Source organism: Pelodiscus sinensis, chromosome 19, assembly GCF_052426305.1.
Source record: "Pelodiscus sinensis isolate ZL-2025 chromosome 19, ASM5242630v1, whole genome shotgun sequence".
NCBI lineage: Eukaryota > Metazoa > Chordata > Testudines > Trionychidae > Pelodiscus > Pelodiscus sinensis.
In genome coordinates this window covers 17,737,239-17,758,755 of record NC_143070.1, presented here as the reverse complement: position 1 = coordinate 17,758,755, position 21,517 = coordinate 17,737,239, and the positions used below count along the sequence as shown (strand labels likewise).

The following is a 21,517-nucleotide window of genomic DNA, read 5'->3' as shown; positions in this document are numbered from 1 at the left end:
CAGAAAGAAATAATGTAAGACGCTCTGGTCATTTCTTCTTTTTTTTTTTTTTTTTTAAAGTTTACAAAATCCTTACCCCATGATGCCCCAACTTCGATCTTTCATTTACCTGTTTGGCTTCTTTTCCATGCGTCTTGTCTGACTCCTGGGAGCCATGGGCACCTTCCTCCTCCAGGCCATCTAGCTCGTCGGGCTGCTTTGTGAGCGGTTGGGTTTTGGGGTCAGATTCTGGTGTATCCATCAGCGGCTGGGCCAAAGGGCTCCCTTCAACTTCTCCTTCCTCCTCAGAACTGTCACTGATGTAGCGCTTTCTTCTCGGCACCAAAACAAAGTTGGTGAAAGAAGCCATATTTCCACTCAGCGTTTGCACGCTCTGTGAAACACGCGCTCTTGGAACAAGATGGCCTCTTTTGTGTGGCACTAGACCTTATGGGGAAGTGCTATGCTCTGATTGGCAGAGGGTGTCATGGGAAGCTCTTAGAGGGGGTCACACGAACCGCTTCCGGTCTGGTCAACCGGTCCCGGAACTGCCCCTGATTGGTCACAGCGATTCGCGGGGTGGTCCTACAGGGGGAAAACCCTTCCTGATTGGTAGAGGGAGGTGGGGCAAGTCCTTAGAGGGGTCACATGACACCCCTTACTTCCGGTCACCTGCCCCTCTTGACCCGGATGTACTACACTCCAGGGGCAGGACTTCCGGTGACAGGGGAGACGGGACTTCCGGGGACAGGGGCAGGACTTCCGGGGTCAGGGGGTGGGGCTAACATTTGATTGATGGTAGGGTCCTTATACTACTCACACACAAGACATCATGTCCTAGTTACAGTGCCCAGTGCACCCCTCAAATCCTTCTTCTAGCCTCTAGGCCTGGTGCGACTGGGAACCTCTCCTGGGACCCCACTCTCTGCCCCTGTTCAGAGTCCTAGAATCACTGGGCTGGAAAAGACCTCAAGAGTCAGCTCGTCCTGTTCCTGCTCAGAGCAGGGCCAATCACAGCTCCATCATCCCCAGCAGAGCTTTGTTGAGTTAGGACTTAAAATCCTCCATGATTCCCCCCACCTCCCTCGGTAACCTTCAGTGCCTCACCCCCTTCTAGTGGAGTTGCGGTTTCTAGTATCCATCCTAGACTCCACTGCCACTCAAGATCTCAGCTGCTTTTCAGCCCCTCTCTATCTAGCAAAGGAGAGATGCTCTGGCCCACAGCTCCTTTCCCTCCATCCTCGCTGCCTTATCATGCCCCTTCCCCCCGCCACCAGCCCAGCCTTGCTGGCTTCCCAAGGCCTGGCCATTAGCCCCAGGCTGGACCTGTCTCCTCACAGGTAGCTAGACAAACGAGTGCTCTTGTGACAGTCTCCTACCAGTGGCAGAACTGAGTAAGGCCCAGATACTGCCTGGCAGCTGAGGCCAAAGGTGCCAGGGTAGAAGCTGTGTCAGGATCCAGCACTAGGGGAGGAAATGTGCAGGGAGGAAGGTTTGCAGGGAGTCCAGTGGCACAGAGTCTGTGCAGAGAAGCAGGTCACTGCTAAGTGAGGACTTCAGCACGTGTCACCCTGTGCACTTAGCAGTCCCCACAGTTCCTGCTCTCTGAGCTGACACGCCTTCCCCCAGAGCCAGACTAACCCAGCCAGGCACCCCTGGCTCATATTCCCCCTGCAGCACCAGCCCCCACCGTGACCATGGGCTCAGGAATTGACCCAAGGAGACGAAATGGCAGGAAGAGACGGGGACAGCTGGATTGGGGTAGGGGATGGGCTGGGTTGTTATTTCCCCTGCGGTGCCTGGTGTTGTACAAAGTGGAAAGGTAACATCTGCTTTCCAGCTCATGGTGGGAGCAGAAAAGGGCTGGGCTGTGACCTTCAGACTGCAGAGTCATAAAGTTAAAAGCTTTCCCCTGAAATCTCCCTTCAGCTCAAGGGTTGCTGCTGATTAGTGAGTTGCTGCAGTTTCACGCCTTGTCACCAGCACACACCTGCTGACTGTGACCTTAACCCCAGGAGCCTAGGGTGGCCGGCTAGTCTCAGGCGGGAGGTGGGGTGTTCAGTGAGTCACAGCAAAGCTGAGGCTCCTCTGTGCACACAGTGACATTGCAGTAACTCAGGAGGTTCGTTCCCACCTAATGTGGCCTCAGTGCAAGCTGGTGTGGTGCCATGAACACCTGCACTGTGAGGTTAGAGCAGCCTAGTTCAATTGCTGGCCCATCTACACAGCCCCTGGGAAAGGAAATTCCCAGCTCACTTCACATACACATACTGATTCTGCTGGAGCAAGCACCCAGCCCATAGCAGTGAGGCTATGGAAGTGAAGGGGGGCAGCATTGGCCAGACACTAGAGTCCAATCCTACCGAGACTCCAATGGACACGCAGTATAGGCAGCTCCTGGGTTCACATTTTTGTCTTTTTTGTTTCCTTCTCCACTTTCCCCCTTTCTGCAACATCATACCCCCAGCTCCCATTCCCTGCCCATATAATTCTGCTGTCCTTTTTACTTATCTTGCTGCAGCTGCTCTCTGCACCCTCATCTCTCCTTTCTCTTTACCTCACTCTGCCCCTGTGCAGCTGCTTTGACGTGGGACAAACCAGCCCTGGTGCAGTGAGAACAAAGTCCAGAGAGCTCCCTGCAGCCATGGCTGCAATGATTCCTGCATGGGAAATCCAAGAGGAATCCAAATGTCCCATCTGCCAGGACTATCTCACAGACCCAGTGAGCATAAACTGTGGGCACAACTTCTGCCGAGGCTGCATCACTCAGCACTGTGAGACGTGGGGAAAGCTGGGCTCTGACCCCTTGTGCTGCCCCAGCTGCAGAGCCCGAATCCAGAAAGGGGCCCTCCGGAGTAACTACCAGCTCGCAAATATTGTGGAAAAACTCAAAAAACTGGATCTCAGCCCAGGCAATGAGAATCTGTGCGGGAGACACGGCAAAGGCCTGGATCTGTTCTGCGAGGAGGACTGGGAAGCCATGTGTGTGGTTTGCTGGAGATCCTCCGAGCACAGATCTCACAAGGTGCTACTCCTGGACGAGGCTGCCCAGCCACACAAGGTAGGACCCATTCTGGATGCGGGTTAGTTACATCCTTCCCTTTTCAGACTCAGTCTCTCTGAGCCCCTGAATCTCCCAGTTTCCCAGATTTTCTCCTCTGATGCCTGGGTCTGTCCCCTGCAGGCGCCTTCCTGTGGGCAGGTGCAGGGAGCCCTGAGCACTCATGCCACCCAGCCCCCTGCTGTGCATGCAGGGGCTGGACTTGAAGACCTCTCAGGGCTCCTTCCAGAGCTGTGATTCTACCCCAGGGAGAGGTGGGCCCCACAGCCCTGTGAGAGGCACTTTCCCCCACACAGGCTTGAAGCAAGATGTGTCTGTGCTGCTGCCCCCACCACAGCTCTGACGGCCCAGGCACGGTCCCCAGTAAAGACAAACGGCAACAGGGAAACCTCCGGCCAGACAGGCAGCTGGTGACAGACACAGAAACAATGTTCAGAGGCAGCAAAGGGATCAGGGGGGTGCGCAGGGAGCACCAGGAGGCCCTGAAACTGTTCTGTGAGATTGATCAGACTTCTGCCTGTCTGGCCTGGCATCTGTTCCCGGGCTCATGGTGCTCACACGGTGGTTCCCAGAGAGGAAGCTGCCCAGGAATACAAGGGACTAAGTTGTTGTTCAGTCCAATGAGTAATAACTTTGGATTGTAATTACTGGTTAATGGCAGCACAGGTTGTCCCACACAGATGTAACCGTGCCATGTGTGTGAATTCTAGGGCTGGCAGAGACCTCAGGAGGTATCAAGTCCAACTGCCTGCCCAAACAGGACCAACCCCAACTCAATCATCCCAGCCAGGGCTTGGTCAGGCAGTGACTTATAGACCTCTAGGGATGAAGATTCTATCCCCCCCATAGGAAACCCATCCCAGTGCTTCATTACCCTCCATTTGTGGCCTCACCAGAGCCGAATAAAGGGGAATAATCACATCTCTGGATCTGCTGGCAATGCTCCTCTATATGTCATTAGCCTTCTTGGCTTCAAGGGCGCCCTGTTAACTCATATCCAGCTTCTCATCCACTGTAATCCCCAGGTCCTTCTCTGCAGAACTGCTGCTTGGCTTATGTCTGTGCTGCTAAGTTAGGTCAAATTTATTCAGGTCAATTTTTAGCACCCGATTTTGTTCATTCGAAGGTTCATGAGTAAGATGTAGTTCAACATAATGTGTCCCCAGTGGGATGGCTACTGTTGACTTTGGACAGCGATGCACTGAGCATACCTGTTCCTGCCACCCCTTTGCATTCTGAGTTAAGCTCCTGTTACCTGCACAAACTTCTCTATCCCTTCCACACTGTAGGGACACACACCTTCACCCAGTTCCTAAGGCTCAAAGTGCAACCCTGTGAATTTACACACCCACCCTTACCCAATTCCTAGGGCTCAGGGTGCATCTTCCTGTGGGTTTTGCAGGATCTTTAGCCACTGAAAGAGCCTCACACAGTAATATCCTTATCCTCTATTTATTGACAATTCCCAGACAAGCAGAATACACATGCTAAGCACACAGTGTCATACTCACCAATCCTGATAAAGGCAGGCAAACTTCCCCTGTTGGCCAGGCAAGGCAGGTCTCTCTGGTTCTTAGCTGCTGCATGTCATGGTTGTGCAGGAGAGTCCTGGCAGCTCTTATCTTAGGCTGGGTCTTGGAGGTGAGTTCTTCTTCTTGGGGTTCCTTATCTCCCTTTGGTCTTCTTCCAGCCCTTTGCTTTCTTCCTTCTGCTTCTGTTATTTCCGATCTTCTTCTTCCTTCAGGTCTCCTTCTTGAACCCCAGTTTATATAATGAAACCCAGGTTTTGCTTAGCTATACCTTAACCAATTATTTTAATATACTTTTACTAACCAACCATAACAAAATTACCTAACCAATCATACCCCAACACCTTAATTGATTTACACCTAGCAAAATTAATTATACAACAGACAGAAACGGTTACAAACCAGACAGAGATCACACAATCAAACAATAGGAAAGTGTAATGACAATGATCATAGAATGAGGATTCCACAACATTCTCTATTGATAAGCAGTTTCTTGCCAGACAGAATGGTTTGCTCTTCCACTAAAAAAAGCAGAACACATGCTTCTTCCTTGAGTGGTCCCTGTGGATGCTCCACTCTGAGTTCCTACTCTGGCTGCTGGTGCATCTTCACGCCTGCGACCAGAGACTTTTTCTAGTAGTTTCTTCTGTGCTGCGCACATGCCGTGGCACATTCTAGTGCCATTGGAGTCCATTGGGTGCACATGCGGCACGGTCCCTCAGTTTCTTCTCTACGGCAATAGATGGAGACTTCAGTTCTTTTCATTTTCTGTTTAAAAAATAGACAATTTCCCTGTTGCTCCCCCAGTTTCCTCACGATCCAAGTTTTTTAGCCCTTCTTCTCTTCCCCAGTTAGTTTGAAAAAAAAAATTTCTTGTTGAGGTTCACCACTTTTTATCCAAGCGCCTCATGCCCGGTTCGCCCATCTTTAAGAGGTGCGAGTCATGCCACAACATGATGCCCGTGTCTGATGGGCACGTTAAGTGTATTAAGTGTCTGGGTGAGTCACACCAGATTCAAAAGTGCCTGCATTGCTCCAGACTCAACGCAAAAGTGTACGGTGACTGGGCTAATAGGCTTAAAACTCTCCTGTACGAGAAGTCCCATCTGCTGAGGACTCTCTAGCGACTTCAAAAACAGCATCGCAGAGCAAGGGTATGGAGAAAGATCATCCCTCTACCCTCTCCAGCCGTATGGCCTCAAAGACGGGCCTTTCTCCAATTTCCTCGCTACCCCCGGCACCGACAGCTGCGTGGGTCAGCATCGGGGATAAACCTGGGACTTCTGGCATGCCACTACAAAAGTCGATGGGGGCGCACAAAAGAGCCCACTCGGAGCTGAGACAAAGATCGTCAGCACTGTGATCTACGGCACTAGAGCTACCTTTGACTCCGTCCATTCTGACTGCCTGCAGCACTGACCGCCCAGCACCTAAGCATCATTGTAGAGCGGCACCATCTAAGAAGCCGCGGACTGATGTCCCCCGATGGAACACTCAGCACCAACGCAGATCATGGTACCGCTCTCACCCACGTTGCCCACAGTACCGACACTGCTTCCAGTTCCTATGATGTCCCCAGCATCCATTCTGTCTCTGGCACCTGCATCGGTCTTGGCACCATAGAAATCGCACCATTCGGCACTGAGAGATGACCGTACATGCTACTGCTCTCCAGCGTGGAGCCATACTCCTTTGGCACTGCCTACACTGGGTTCCTCTGTCCAGTATGTGCTCTCTTGACATTCTTCTGTGGGGTCTCGATCTCCCAGTGATGCAGGCACTGGGTCAAGAAGCAGATTCTCATCTCAACATTCTAGCTCAGCGCCCAGGCCACCCTCCTGGCAGCCTACCACAGTACAATATGCATACTCTCCTCCTCCACCACCATTGTATGCGCAACAGTATGTTTGTCCTCCTCCACCATATGCCACCCAATGGCAACCCTGGGAGCCACAGCCCAAGAGGAGTCACCACCATGCGCCTTCCACAATTTCGAGGCCACCACCAGCCTCGCCAACCACTACCGCTGCAGTCCTGGCGATGATGCTAGAAAATTCCAGGACCTCTTTAAAAGAGTGGTGTTGGCACAGGAACGAGATCTCCAGGAGGTTCAAGTCAAACAGTATCAATTTCTCCATACTTGCAACCTCCAGTTGCCTCCAGAATAGCCATCCCCATAGAGGAGGCTATCATCTGGCAGACTCCGGCCTCCATTGCCCCGACAAACAAAAGAGAAGACTGCAAATATTTTATCACTTCCAGGAACATGGATTTTTTGTTTAACCATCCCCCTCTGAATTCATTAGTAGTAGACTCTGTTCGTCATAAGGGTAAACAACCAAACTTCAGAAATACCTCACAAGACAGTGACCATAAGAAGGTAGACATCATGGGTCATAAAGTTTACACATCAGCTAGTCTACTTGTCAGAGCGTCTAACTACACCGCAATGCTCGCTGAATATGACCATGCTAACTACTCTAAATTACAGGGTCTCCGGAACATAAGAAGCCAGAACATAAGAGCATAAGAACATAACTTTACTCGGTATTATGGAAGAAGGCCATAATGTTGCCCGTACAGCTTTATAGTCGGCTATGGATGTAGCAGACACTGAGGCTCGCATTACTGCATCTGCCATCATCCTCCGCAGGTTGCCATAGCTCCAATCATCACAGGCCCTGAGAGATTTGCAACAAAAAGTAGAGGATTTACCTTTTGATAAGGCCACCCTATTCTCTGCCAAAACAGATGAAGTTTTTCACTCTATGAAGGACTCCTGAACCACTCTCAGAACTCTGGGTATGTACACTCCTCCCTTCAAGAGGACTAGGTACCAGCCTTACCAATGCCCAAGAGAGTCCTTCAGACAACACCAACTCAGATACGATTTCCATCAGAGACCAAAGCCATAGGCCGCAACACCAACAGCAACAACACTCGTCTACCAATCCCCCTGCAAACAAGCAGCAGGTTTGAAAGACAGGTAGAGAGTCACGAAGCCATTCTTCTGTCACCCAGGACTGATATGCTTCAATTCCACCACCTGAAGAGTCTTCCTTCATCAATGGGCCCTCATTACATCAGACAAATGGGTTCTGGACTTGATCCAATATTGCTATGCTATCCCATGTACTTCCCGTCCTCCCACCCACTCTCCTACTCTGTCCCTCTTCAGGGACCCATCTCACGAAACCCTTCTCGATCAAGAGGTTTCTCATCTCCTGCAGCTGGGTGCCATAGAACCAGTTCCTCCAGCATACCAGGGTTGGGGATTCTACTCAACTTACTTCCTAACCCAGATGAAGAATGGAGGGTGGTGTCCCATACTGGATTTGAGGCGGCTGAACAAATACATTGCCTACCACCACTTCAAGATGGTAACTTTAGCAACGATCATCCCCGCTCTCGACCAACGAGATTGGCTTTCAGCTCTCAACCTCCAGGATGCCTACTTTCATGTCATGATACATCCAGCTCACAGGCGTTTCCTACATTTCACGGTGGGGACTCGGCATTATCAATAACGAGTGCTCCCCTTTGGCATCTCGACTGCTCCAATAGTGTTTTCCAAAACCCTGGCAGTTGTAATGGCCATGCTCCAGTGTCAAGGAGTATTAATATACCCATATTTGGACAATTGCCTCATAAAGGGCTCTTCCTTTGACGAAGCCAAGGCCATGACCGATACCACAATATGTCTTCCGACAACCCTCGGTTTTCATATAAACCACGCAAAGTCCTCTTTGACCCCTATCAGAGGGTGGAATTTATAGGTGCCTACCTCAACACGCTAGCAGCAAGGGCCACCTTACCTGAGCACAAGTTCGCCACCATTCACAACCTGATCATTACCACATGCTCAGCTCCTACCATGCCAGTCCATCAATGTCTCAAGATTCTAGGCCATATGGTATCTACAACGTATGTAGTCAAACTGGCCAGACTTCACACAAGGGGCCTACAATCCTGGTGGGCAACAGCTTGCAAGCTTTCCAGAGATCAACTCTCCAAAATGGTATCTCTTCCACCTCGAGTCCTCCATTCTCTCCAATGGTGGACGGTCCCACAAAACATGTCAGAAGGCGTTCCCTTCCAGAGTCCTGCACCTACCCTTACACTGACAATGGATGCTTCCCTTTTGGGTTGGGGAGCCCATTTAAGGAATGTTACATCACAGGGCAAATGGTCACTCGTGGAACAGACTTTCCATATAAACTTCCTTGAGTTGCAAGCAGTCAGGTATGCGTGCTAGCATTTCACGGAACTCATAGCATGTAACTCCATCACCATCTTGACAGAAACCACCACCGGTATGTATTATATCAATTGCCAAGGCAGCACCTGCTCGCCATCCCTGTGCACAGAAGCCATCAAGTTCTGGAATTGGTGCCTAGCTCATCATGTCACCCTGGTGGCTTCCTATCTCCCAGGGGTGCTCAACATCACTGCAGACACTCTCAGCCGCACAGTCCATGATCAACATGAATGGGAGCTAGACAAGCATGTCCTCACCCTACCCTTTCTTCAGTGAGGACAACTGGACATAGATCACAAAGAACAACAGAAAGTGCCACCTCTATTGTTCCAGAGAGGCCTTGGGGAAACACTCCCTCGGAGACGCATTCTCCATCTCGTGGGGCGATCATCTTTTTACGCTTTTCTCCCATTCCCTCTATTGAAGAGTCCTCAACGAGATCAGAGCAGATCAGGCCCAAATTATACTGGTGGCACCCGCATGACCCAGGCAGACGTGGTACCCTTACCTTCACAGGATGGCAACAACGAATCCGTTTCCATTCCCACCTTATCATGACCTCCTCTCACAGAACCACGGCATGCCCTTCCATCCAGACCTTCACAAACTTCACCTCCACGCCTGGCTCCTCCATGTTTCCAGGATGCCAAGATTACCTGTTCGGAACTGGTGAAAAAGATAGGGTATGTCTACACTACTAAGTTAATTCGAACTAACAAACGTTAGTTCGAATTAACTTTGATAGGCGCTACACATGCAAACCGCTAGTTCGAACTTAATTCGAACTAGCGGAGTGCTTAATTCGAACTAGGTAAACCTCATTCCGCTAACACCTACTTCGAATTAACTAGTTCGAATTAAGGTCTGTGTAGCCACTTAATTCGAACTAGTGGGAGGCTAGCCCTCCCCAGCTTGCCCTGGTGGCTACTCTGGGCACCACCAGGGAAACTCTATCCCCCCCTCCCGGCCCCGAAGCCCTTAAAGGAGCACGGTCTGGCTACGATGCCCATGCCAGGTGCAAGCCTGCCAGCACCCAGCCAGCAGACCCTGCACCTGGCTCGGCTCGAGCCAGCCACCAGCTGCCACCCAGCCCTCCACCTCTTCCCAGGACCAGGCTGGCAGCTCCCAGGAGCCTGCCCGGGTCCCCAAGAGGTGGGTGCCCACCTGGTCTAGTGCAGACATCGTGGACCTCACATAATGCAGGGGTGAGTGTGCATTCCCTTGGCCCCCCCCCCCGTGATTCCCGCTGTCCTCACGCGCTGTTACCCACCAGCTCTGTGATTCTTGGGGAACCAGAACATGGTCGCCTGTCAGCCTTGTGCTCTTGGGGAGTCAGGGAGTGACATATTCATGGAAAACCATCCCCCTCCCTCAGGCCTCTGCTAGAATCAAAGACAAAGCAAAGAAAAGGCCAGGGAAGACACACCTAAACTGCTCCAGACAAGGGTGATACAATTAAGGAAACACCCCAGCCTCATTTACATTAAAGATGGAACAGAGGGACATCTCATTAGCATACAGAATGGAGAGCAGCTCTTCCAAGGCAGGAACCGCACTGAACTATGGGACACCAAAAGCAGAGAAGCACTACCTGATGGGAAATCCCTGCTCCAGATGCTAATGAACCTAAGCCTGCTCACACCCAAATTAGTCATTATCAGACCAATTCTAGTAACGATCCTATTGACATCCAAAATACTGAAACTGCCAAGTTGCATTGTGAGCCCATTCAAGGAACATCACCCATAACCAGGGATGATCAGTCTCTATTGTCTCTCCTCTTTCTCTTTGAACTATCTCTATAAAACTCCTATCCTTGCCCCAAGAAAACTGTTCTGATACCTGGACTTAAACTGCATCAGTTCCATTGAGACTTCTTCATCTCCTGTCTGATCGTGCTGGGGGCTCTGTCCTGCTTTTCTCCTGCCCTCTGGACCCCCGGCTACTATCATCATCTGGGAACCCTGATCAGTGCAAGCTCCGTGGAGTGGTGAGGTCTCTCTCTTTCTCTCTCTCTCTCTTTCTCTCTCTCTCAACTATCTCTCTAAGCATAGCCTCCTGACCCTGTCCTGTGTAAACTGTTATATGGTTACCTAACATTTGTAAGCAGCTTCAATTTAGATTTAATATTGTAATTGTTAGATTTAATATTGTAACTGTTTGATATCTATTCACTACTCAGAAATAAATCACTTTCATTGTTAAGCTGGTTGCTTCTCTCTCTTTCTTTCTCTTTTGCTCACTCTTCCTTAAGGGGTGTTGTTTTGGCTTCCCCATTCGCTCTGCAACAACGCTTCTTGTACCCAAGCAAAAGATCCCTGTAGTGCCCAAAATCCTGTGGGGTTTGCTCATCGTGTGGTTTACCAGTGAATGACTGTGGTGTGAAAGTGGGGATAGGGGGTGCTGAACCTGGGGGCTTATGAGGATGGCAGCTTAAAGTGCTGTTTAATCCAGCCCACGGAGTCCAAAGGCACATGAGGGTACAGTGTGGCATTGCTGTGAAACCCAGCCAGCTGAGTCCAGGGACATATGAGGGGGTCAGCTTGTGAGTGCTGAGTACCCAGTCCTCTCAGACGTGCTCTGATTAGTGTGTGTGAGTGTCTGTGTGTGTTGCTAAGGTGGGAAGAACCCCATCCCGACCTATGTAACTTTGTTCTCACCCACAATTATTTCCAGTTTGAGAACAACTTATACCTCCAGATCAGTGGCACAGCCATGGCTACACACATGGCCCCACAGTATGCTAATATCTTTATGGCTGACCTAGAACAACGTTTCCTCAACTCCCGTCCCCTTTTACCCCTTCTCTACTTACGCTACATCGATGACATCTTTATGATCTGGACGCATGGCCAAGAAACACTGGAGACATTCCACAGAGATTTCAGCAACCTACACCCCACCATTAACCTCAGCCTGGACCATTCTATACGAGAGATCCATTTCCTAGACACCACAGTACAAATCAACAATGGAAAATTAGAGACCACCCTCTACAGAAAACCCACTGACTCATACAGTTACCTACATGCTTCCAGCTCCCATCCAGCACACACCATACGATCCATCATCTATAGCCAAGCCCTTCGATACAACCGCATCTGCTCTAATCCCACTGACAGAGACCAGAAACTTCAGGATCTCTACCAAGCATTTATAAATCTCAACTACCCTCCCGGAGAAATAAAAAAGCAAATTGAAAGAGCCAGATGAATACCTAGAAACCATCTACTTCAAGACAGACCCAAGAAAACCAACAATAGAACACCACTTGTCATCACCTACAGCTCCCAACTTAAACCTGTCCAACATTATCAATAAACTACAGCCTATCCTGGAACAGGATACTAAACTCCAAGAGGCTCTGGGAGACAGACCCATAGTCTCCTATAGACAACCACCTAACCTCAAGATGATTCTTACCAACCACCACAGGACATACCACACTAATACTAACCCTGGTACCTTCCCTTGCAACAAACCCAGTTGCCAGCTTTGTCCACATATTCACTCTGCTGACACCATTATTGGACCTAACCAAGTGAGTTATAAGATCTAGAATACATATTCCTGCGCATCCAGAAATATAATTTATGCTATCATGTGCCGAAACTGTCCGTCTGCTTTGTACATTTGACAAACGTCTCAGACACTTCGCCAAAGGATCAATGCCCACAAAACAGATATTAGACAGGATCACAAAGAAAAAACAGTTTCTTGCCATTTCAACCAGAAAGGACACTGTCTCAATGACTTAACTACCTGCATCCTACTTCAAAAGCATTTTAAATCTGCACTTGAAAGGGAATCCTCTGAACTGTCATTCATGCTAAAATTCAACACTCTATGGGTGTGTCTAGACTACAGGATTTTGTTGACAAAAGTGGACTTTTGTTGACAAAACTGTACCTGCGTCTACACTTCCGCCGAGTTCTGTCAACAGGAAGTCAACAGAATGTGGCAGTTTTGTCGACGGCGGTAAATCTCATTCTACGAGGAATAAAGACTTTTTTAACAGAGTTATGTTGAAAAAAGGTGCTATTGCATCCATACTGTGCTTTTTCAAAAGAGAGCGTCTAGACTCTTTGTCAAAAAAGTGGCTTGCTTTGTAACAGAACTGGATGTAGTCTAGACAGTCTTTTTCGACAGAGGCTTTGTCAACAGTATCTGTCGACAAAGCCTCTATCGACAAAAGCCTGTAGTCTAGATGTACCCTATGTGTCGGTCTCAACAAAGGTGCCAACTATTTTACCCATTACAAAGATAGCTTCTCCAATTATCACCTCTAATACCATTAGCTCACAGACACTTACCTTCCTCCGCTCCCCCCCCCCCCCCCCGCATCCCTCTTCTGTTCTGAAATGTGATTTGTCCTTTTCATATGTGTTCATTTTTTTTAATTGTATCCTTTGGTATATATGGTTGTGACTATTTTCTTCCACTATTTGATCTGAGGAAGTGGGTCTGGCCCACGAAAGCTCATCATCTAATAAACCATCTTGTTAATCTTTAAAGTGCTACATTGTCCTGCATTTTGTTTCATCGTTATAACTAACTCTGTGCCAATCTAGACATGCTTTTGGAGAAATACTTTTAACGGAAAAACTTTTCTGTTAAAAGTATTTGTGTAAAATCATGCCAGTCTATACGCAGCCTATGTGCTTAGCATGTGTATTCTGCTTGTTTGGGAATTGTCAATAAATAGAGGATAAGGATATTACTGTGTGAGGCTCTTTCAGTGGCTAAAGATCCTGCCAATCTGCAGGAAGATGCGCCCTGAGCCCTAGGAATTGGGTAAGGGTGGGTGTGTAAATTAACAGGGTTGCACCTTGAGCCCTAGGAACTGGGTAAACGTGTGTGTCTTTACTGTGACGGGATAGAGAAGTTTGTGAAGGTAACAATGTGGGTGGGTTACATTTGCTCATGGAATGCCATCCCATTGTGTTTTCGTCTTCAGACCTGTTCTAGCTGAACAGCTGGTTGAGCCAGGGGAGTGGGTTGCATGCTCTGTAAGAAAACAAGGGAAGGGCAGATGCTAGAGAAAATACATTGCAGAATGCAGAAGCTAATCTCTGAGCATAAAAGAAAGTTTGTCCAACACAGTAGTCATGTGTTAGTTACAAGGGAAAAAGCATCCTGTAAGCAGTCTCCATGCAGCAGATACAGCACAGAGGTCTTAAGGGAGCATCTGGACTCAGTTTGGTGGCGGCCTGGGAAGGAACAAATTGGGGCTCGTTCTATTGACTCTGCTTTGAAAACACGGTGGCTGTAGCTCCCATAGCTAGGCAAGGGCCTGTGTGTGCAAAGGGGCCCAGCGTGGCACGGAGGCAGGACAGGGAGTCTCATGGTCACCATGTGTTCAGGTCCAGGAAAAAGTCTGTTCCCCAGAGCTGAGCTCCATGAAGCCCCAAAGCTCGGCTCTCTCACCGACAGGTAGAAGATATCGCCTCCCCACGGAATCTGTCTAGGGAGACTGATAATTGTCTTGTAGTTTGGGTGGGAAAACACCCCCTACAAAAACAGTCACCGCTCCAAAATAAAACCACTAACTCATTTCTGTTGTACAGGAAAAACTCCAGACCCATGTGGCGACTCTGAAGGAAAGGAGAGCAAAGCTGCTGGGGTTAAAGGAGACCAGTGAGCAGAGAAGCCAGCAGTATCTGGTAGGTGTCTTGTTGTTTTTCACCAGCTGGGAGACATAGTTGGAGCTTATTGTTAGATTTTGTCGTGGCCTTGGCGAATGTGGGTTTATGTGTGTTTCTCCATTCTCATGGGATAGTGTGTGTGTGTCACAAATATTCTCTCTAGAGTCTGTGTCTACATTGGCAAGAATTAGTGCAAAAGCTAATGCTTTTGTGCAAAATCTAGCCACCTGTCTACACTGGCTGCGAGTATTTGTGCAAGAACACTGACGTTCTACTGTATGAAATCGGTGCTTCTTGTGCAAATATTCTGACGCATCCGCTCAGGGATAAGTCCTTCTTGCATTAGTGAGGGGAACAGACAGAATGGCTGTGTCTAGACTGGCAAGTTTTTCCACAAAATCAGATGATTTTGCGGAAAAACTTGCCAGCTGTCTACACTGGCCGCTTGAATTTCTGCAAGAACACTGATGATCTCATGTAAGATTGTCAGTGTTCTTGCGGAAATACTGTGCTGCTCCCGTTCGGGCAAAAGCCCTCTTGCACAAATCATTTGCGCAAGAGGACCAGTGTAAACGGCACAGTCCTGTTTTGTGCAAAAAAGCCCCGATGGCTAAAATGGCGATTGGGGCTTTTTTGCGGAAAACTGCGCCTAGATTGGCCACTAACGCTTTTCCGCAAAAAGTGCTTTTACGGAAAAGTGTCCTGCCAATCTAGACACGATTTTCTGAAAATGCTTTTAACGGAAAAGTTTTCCATTAAAAGCATTTCCGGAAAATCATGCCAGTGTAGACGTAGCCAATGACTCCTCCCAAGAAGACACTCTTCACTATCTGTAAGTAGGGTAAAGTTCAGATAAATCCATTAGGTTTTATTGTTTTGTGGTTTGGGAAATGGGATCTAATGTCTGAGCATTTAAAAATGGGTTTTGCTCTCCTTTGTAATGGGCGCTATGTCGACATTGGCAATGTCTTGCACAAATACTCTTTAACACAAGAGTTCTTGCGTTAAAGTATTTGCGCAAGAGTGCGTCTACACTGGCATGTGACTTTGCGCAAAAGCATCCATGCCAGGGTAGACGCTCTCTTGTGCAAGAAAGCTCTAATGGTCATTTTAACCATAGGGCTTTCTTGCGCAAGAAATTCATGTTGCCTGTCTACACTGGCCTCTTGTGCAAGAATACTTCTGCAACAAGACTTATTCCTGAGCAGGAGCGTCATAGTTCTTGCGCAAGAACCCCTGATATCATACATTAGAACATCAGTGTACTTGCGCAAGAACTCGTGGCCAGTGTAGACAGGCAGCAAGTTTTTGCACAAAAGCGGCCGCTTTTGCGCAAAATCATGCCAATGTAGACGTAGCCGTTGGCTACGTCTACTCTGGTATGATTTTCCGGAAATGCTTTTAATGGAAAACTTCTGTTAAAAGCATTTTCAGAAAATCACGTCTAGATTGGCAGGATGCTTTTCCACAAAAGCACTTTTTGCGGAAAAGCATCCGTGACCAATCTAGATGTGGTTTTGCGCAAAAAAGCCCCGATCGCCATTTTAGCCATCGGGGCTTTTTTGCACAAAACAGTACTGTGTTGTTTACACTGGCCCTCTTGCGCAAATGATTTGCGCAAGAGGGCTTTTGCCCAAACGGGAGCAGCACAGTATTTCTGCAAGAACACTGACAATCTTACATGAGATCGTCAGTGTTCTTGCGGAAATTCAAGCAGCCAGTGTAGACAGCTGGTAAGTTTTTCCGCAAAATCAAATGATTTTGCGGAAAAACTTGCCAGTCTAGACACAGCCTAAGTGTTTGGCCCATGGTGGGGATCCACCATGAGTATATTAATTTCAGACTTTTCCATCTAGTCATTATGCTTGCAACAGGAACATTGTGGTGGTAATAAAAGTCCTTTGTCTTTGCTTTATATTAAACTGGTATTGGTTAATTTTTGTGTCCTGGTTTTTATTGTTGGGGCTGAGATTTCCCAAGTGATCTCTCCCTGGTTTCTTTATCATTACTTGGGTGGTAGCAGCAGATTTTATCCCCAAAATCTAAATTGTTAAGATTTTGGGGTGAAGTTTTATACCAAAGCCTGGTAGATAAGGTTTTGGGGTACTTTTGTGGTCCCCCACTTCTGCACTTATTGTGCCAGAGTGGGGAAGGAGATATATTTCCCCTAAGTGGCCAGCACTCAGCAGGGTTTTGGGGGTTGGCAACTGCAGTTTGAGAGCAAATTTTCTATGGCCCCTTGCCCCCACAAATCAGGGAGCTTGTGCTGCAGCTTCCAGCTTGGAAGGGGAAGGGGTGGAAAGGTGCACGTGAGTCCCTGGGGAGCTACAGGGTTAATCCCTCCCCCTACAGGCTTCTTGCTTTAGGAGGGGGCAGGGCTGAGCATCTGACACACTGTGCCCGGCCGGGTTGCTCCCCATGGACTGTGTGTGGGGCTAGGGAGCCCCTTCCCCACTGCCCTGCTGGGCTGGAGTCAGCCCTGGGCAGCTCTGGGTTCTGCCTGCAGCAGCCTGCAAGCAAAGGATTGGGCCAGGCAGGAAAAAGACTCTGCCCCTCCCGCCACCTCTCCTTGTGACAGCTGCTGTCCTGCTGGTGTGCACTGGGGAGGCAGGAGGGGGGATGAAGGAGGGTGCAAGGGCAGGATGGGAGGGGGCAGGGGTTGCACTGAGAGGCCAGGGGCAGCGCAGGGGGATCAGGCTGCGGGGGTGGGGAGAATCATGGGCCTGAGGGGAATGAAGCTGGAACAGAGGGACGATGTGCGGGGAGGCTGGAGCGCAGGGGAGTGAGGTGTCTCCAGGTACAGCGAGACACAGTTTTTTTTCGGAAAAAGCCGCGCAAAATGTGCTCTGTGTTCTGCGTACCTTTTCCTGATTCTTTTGTCAGAAGAGGCTTTGCCAACATTTGGCCCATCTAGAACTGGGCCAAATGTTGGGAGTAAAACCTTTTTTCAGAATCTCCCTTACTCTCCGTAGAACGAGGAATACAGGAGCTTCCGAAAAAGCATGTTTGCTCTTCTGTGGAAAAAAAAGTGGAAGAACAAATGCATTCCCTGGATGCAGAACCTCTGGTATCCTGGAAAAACTGTACTGTAGATGTACCCTCTGTTGGGGGCCACATCAGCAAGGGCTGAGGATTTTTTGGAGGAGGTTTTCTATTTCTCATTTGTGTGGTCTCTAGTTGATTTTTCTGTGGATCAGTGACCCCTCCCGTACATACAGAACACATTGACACTTTTTGTGTTGGACATAGGTTAATATTTTACTTTATCTAAAATGAATTTTGATAAACTAACATGAGAAATTTAAAATGTTTAATCTGTTTAATTAAAATTGACCATTCTTCCTCACAGCAGCTGGTTCAGAAAATATAGTCACCAAACCCAGCCTGGCCCTGCTCCTTTCCTCCTTTGGCACACAGATCTGTGAATAGTTAAATCAGGGATCCTCAAACTGTTAGTCCTGACCCCCCAGGGGGTTGTGAGCAACTTTAGAGGGGGGTCGTGGTATCAAATTTTGAGAACCCCTGGGTTAAATCATGTCACACCACTTCTGAAAGGGGGCCAACCCAGAGGGAACACTGTTGCTCAGGGCATCAGCCACTGAAACCCTGAGTGCTGATGGCTCCCGTCCACCTCTCTTTTATAGGGCTGGATCCCTGATTTCTTCCTGCCCCTCCCTCCCACCCACACACTGCAGGGCTGAAGCCCCAAGCACTCCCTTGCCGCTGCACAGCTGAAGCCCCAAGTGCTGCCCCTCCCCTGCCCCCCACAGGGCTGAAGCCCCAAGTGCCAGCAGCCCCCCCACCCCTTGGTGTCCCATATTTGTCATGGGGAAAACTGGTCACCCTGTGGATGCATGATAGTTAGATACACTTCAAGGAGCCGTGGGACATGATACAAACAACTGAGGGTATGTCTACACTACAGCACTAGTTCGAACTAACTTAGTTTGAATTAGTTAATTCGAACTAAGCTAATTCGAACTAATGCATCTAGAACTAAAAACTAGTTCGAATTAGCGTTTTGCTAATTTGAACTAGCAAGTCCACATTGAGTGGACTCTGAACAGGGCTTAAGGATGGCCGGAAGCAGTGCCGGCAGGGCATCAGAGGAGGACTTAGAGCGTGGAGATGCTGTCTCAGGCTAGCCGAGGGCTGCGCTTAAAGGGACCCGACCCCCACCCCGGACAGACAGTTCTAAGGGGTGCCCCGCTTGAAAACCAGTCCTGGCTTGGAGTGCCCGGAGTACCCACACTGGGCACATCACAGCACTCGGCCATCAGCCCGGCTGCACTTGCACAGGCCATCTGGGGAGAGGGGGCAATTGGGGGGATGCAGGAGAGCTTCCACCCCCAGAAGCCCGCAGAGCCAGCCCAGTCCTCCCCATCGGGGGCTCGTACCTCATTCCTCCCTCACCTCCTTCCACTTACCCTTCCCTAGCCCCCTTATTGATGTACAAAATAAAGATAACGTTTCTTCCAACACTGACTCTGTCTTTATTGAACAAAACTGGGGGAGACTGGGAAAAGGAGGTGGGAGAGGGGAAGAGAAAGGCTGGGAGAGGGGAGGGCAACTAACATGATCAGGGGTTGGAACAGGTCCCATATGAAGAGAGGCTACAGAGACTGGGACTGTTCAGCTTAGAAAAGAGGAGACGGAGGGGGGACAGGATAGAGGTCTCTAAAAGCAGGGGTTGGGTGGAGAGGGTGCATTCAGAAAAGTTCTTCATGAGTTCCCCTAAAGAAGGACTAGAGGACACCAAAGGAAAGGAATGGGTAGCAGGCTTGAAACTAGTAAGAGAAAGTTGTTCTTCAGAAAGCAAATAGTTAACCTGTGGAACTCCTTGCTGCAGGAGGCTGTGAAGGCTACAACTAGAACAGAGTTTACAGGGAAGTGAGATCAAGTCATGGAGGTTGGGTCCATGGAGTAGTCTTAGCCAGGGGGTAGGAGTGGTGTCCCTGCCCAAGGTTTGTGGAAGGCTGGAGAGGGATGGCACGAGACAAATGGCTTGGTCACTGTCTTCGGTATATCCCCTCCAGGATCCCTAGGGTTGGCCGCTGTCGGCAGACAGGCTACTGGGCTAGATGGACCTTTGGTCTGACCTAGGACGGCCATTGTAAGCTCAGGGCTCAGGGTCGGGGGTCTCAGTGGACCCCCTTGATTTTCATGCACACCTGTTCCTGGGTGGCCAGGCTGGCAGCTCTCCTGCCCTAGACGACCACTTTCCTGTGCCTAGTGCGGAGATCGTGGACGAGGTCCACGATGTCCGCACTAGCCCAGGAAGGTGCCCGCCTCTTGTGGTCCAGGGCAAGCTCCCGGGAGCCGCCAGCCTGGTCCCGGGAATAGGGGGTGGGCTGGGGGACATCGGGTGGGTGGCTCTGTGCTGTGCCAGGTGCAGGGTCTGCTGGCTGGGTGCTGGCAGGCTTGCACCTGGCACGGGCACTGTAGCCAGCCCGTGCCCCTTTAAGGGGTCCGGGGCCGGGTGGGGGGCATAGAGTTTCCCTGGTGTTGGCCAGAGTGGCCACCAGGGAAACCTGGGGAGGGCTAGCCTCCCAGTAGTTCGAATTAAGGGGCTACACACCCCTTAATTCGAACTAGCTAGTTCGAACTAGGCTTAATCCTTGTAAAATGAGGTTTTCCTAGTTCGAACTAAGCGCTCTGCTAGTTCGATTCAAATTCGAACTAGCGGAGCGCTAGTGTAGCGGCTATGAATGTTAGTTCGAACTAACGTCCGTATAGTGTATAGTGTAGATATACCCTGAGTTACTTCCTTGTCTGCTGCTGGGCTGGTCCCTCACCCTGGCTTGGCCCCGGTGTTACCAGGTTTGGCCTGGGGCACTGCTCCCTTTCTCTGACTCTGGCTTGTCATGTCACCTGGCAGCCTGAATCTGACCTCAGTCCTGCCCCCACATGGCTCCAGACACTGATTCTGGCTCGGCCTTTGTCATGACTCTGGATCTTAGTTCTGGCCACGGCCCTTAGTAAGATCCTGACTCGGGCTCCAGGTCTGACTCTGGCTTTAGATCCTGACCTCCAGCCGCAGCTCTAGGTCTGACAGCTCAGGCCCTGGTCCCTGTACAATGTTTTAGAAATTGTCTCTCTTGTCAGACTGTTAAGGGCCTTCAGGTTCCATTACTGCCCCTGACCAGCCCTGTCCCTGTTTTCACACAGAAACAGACAGGAGCAGAGCGGGAGAAGATTGTGGCCGAGTTTCAGCAGCTGCGGCAGTTCCTGGAGGAACAAGAGCGACTCCTGCTGGCCCAGCTGCAGAGGCTGGATGAGGAGATTAGGAGGCTCCACACTGATACTGTCACCAAACTCTCGGAGCAGATTTCCCGTCTCAGCGAGCTGATTGGGGAGCTGGAGGGGAAGTGTCAGAAACCAGCGAGTGAATTCCTGCAGGTGAGACTGAGGGGAAACAGCCCAGCCCCCCACACAGGCAAGGGAGGCTCCTGAATCACAAATGCTGGAGTCCAGCCATCAGGTCTGGGTGTAACTCTGCAGGTGCTTTGCTGACGTGAGTCACAGGCAGGCACAGAGCTACATGTAAAACCCCTTCTCTGGGGTCCCCTTTGTATGTCTGATGGGTTATTCCCTGTGGGTATGTCTACACATCAAAGTTATTTCAAAATAACTTTCCTAGCATCTACACAAGTCAACTGCTATATCAAAATTAAATGGAAATAGCAGAGCGCTTACTTTGAAATTGGTAAATCTCAGTCCGCAAGGAATAATACCAATTTTGAAACTGCTATTTCGAAATAAGTGCTGTGTAGACACTTATTTTGAAACAGGAGGCCTCCAGCCCTTCCCAGGGTGCCTGGGTGACCACTCTACAACCAAGAACACTCCTCTCCCTCTGCCCCTACCCAGAGTCCTTAGAGGGGTTGACTGTCCACAGTGCCTGTGCCAGCTCCAAGCCTGCCAGCCCAGAACCAGCAGTGGCCTTCGGGGCCCCTGACCAAGTGACCCCAAAACATGAGCAAGCCACTGGCAGCCAGCCCTTCCCTGCTCCCCGAGAGCAGTCTGCCAGCTTCCAGGAGCC

The 21,517-nt window shown here is 49.7% G+C and overlaps 1 protein-coding gene across 1 annotated transcript in view; it reads left to right on the top strand.

The window, feature by feature from the left end:
- The first annotated feature begins 2,623 nt into the window (after window positions 1-2,623).
- LOC149522233 (zinc finger protein RFP-like) overlaps window positions 2,624-21,517 on the top strand; it is a 31,604-nt gene continuing 12,710 nt past the window's right edge. Inside the window, exons 1-3 of the mRNA XM_089770642.1 lie at window positions 2,624-3,040; window positions 14,398-14,493; window positions 20,644-20,874. Of these exons, the coding sequence (XP_089626768.1) occupies window positions 2,624-3,040; window positions 14,398-14,493; window positions 20,644-20,874 (744 nt within the window). The remainder of the gene's footprint in view (window positions 3,041-14,397; window positions 14,494-20,643; window positions 20,875-21,517) is intronic.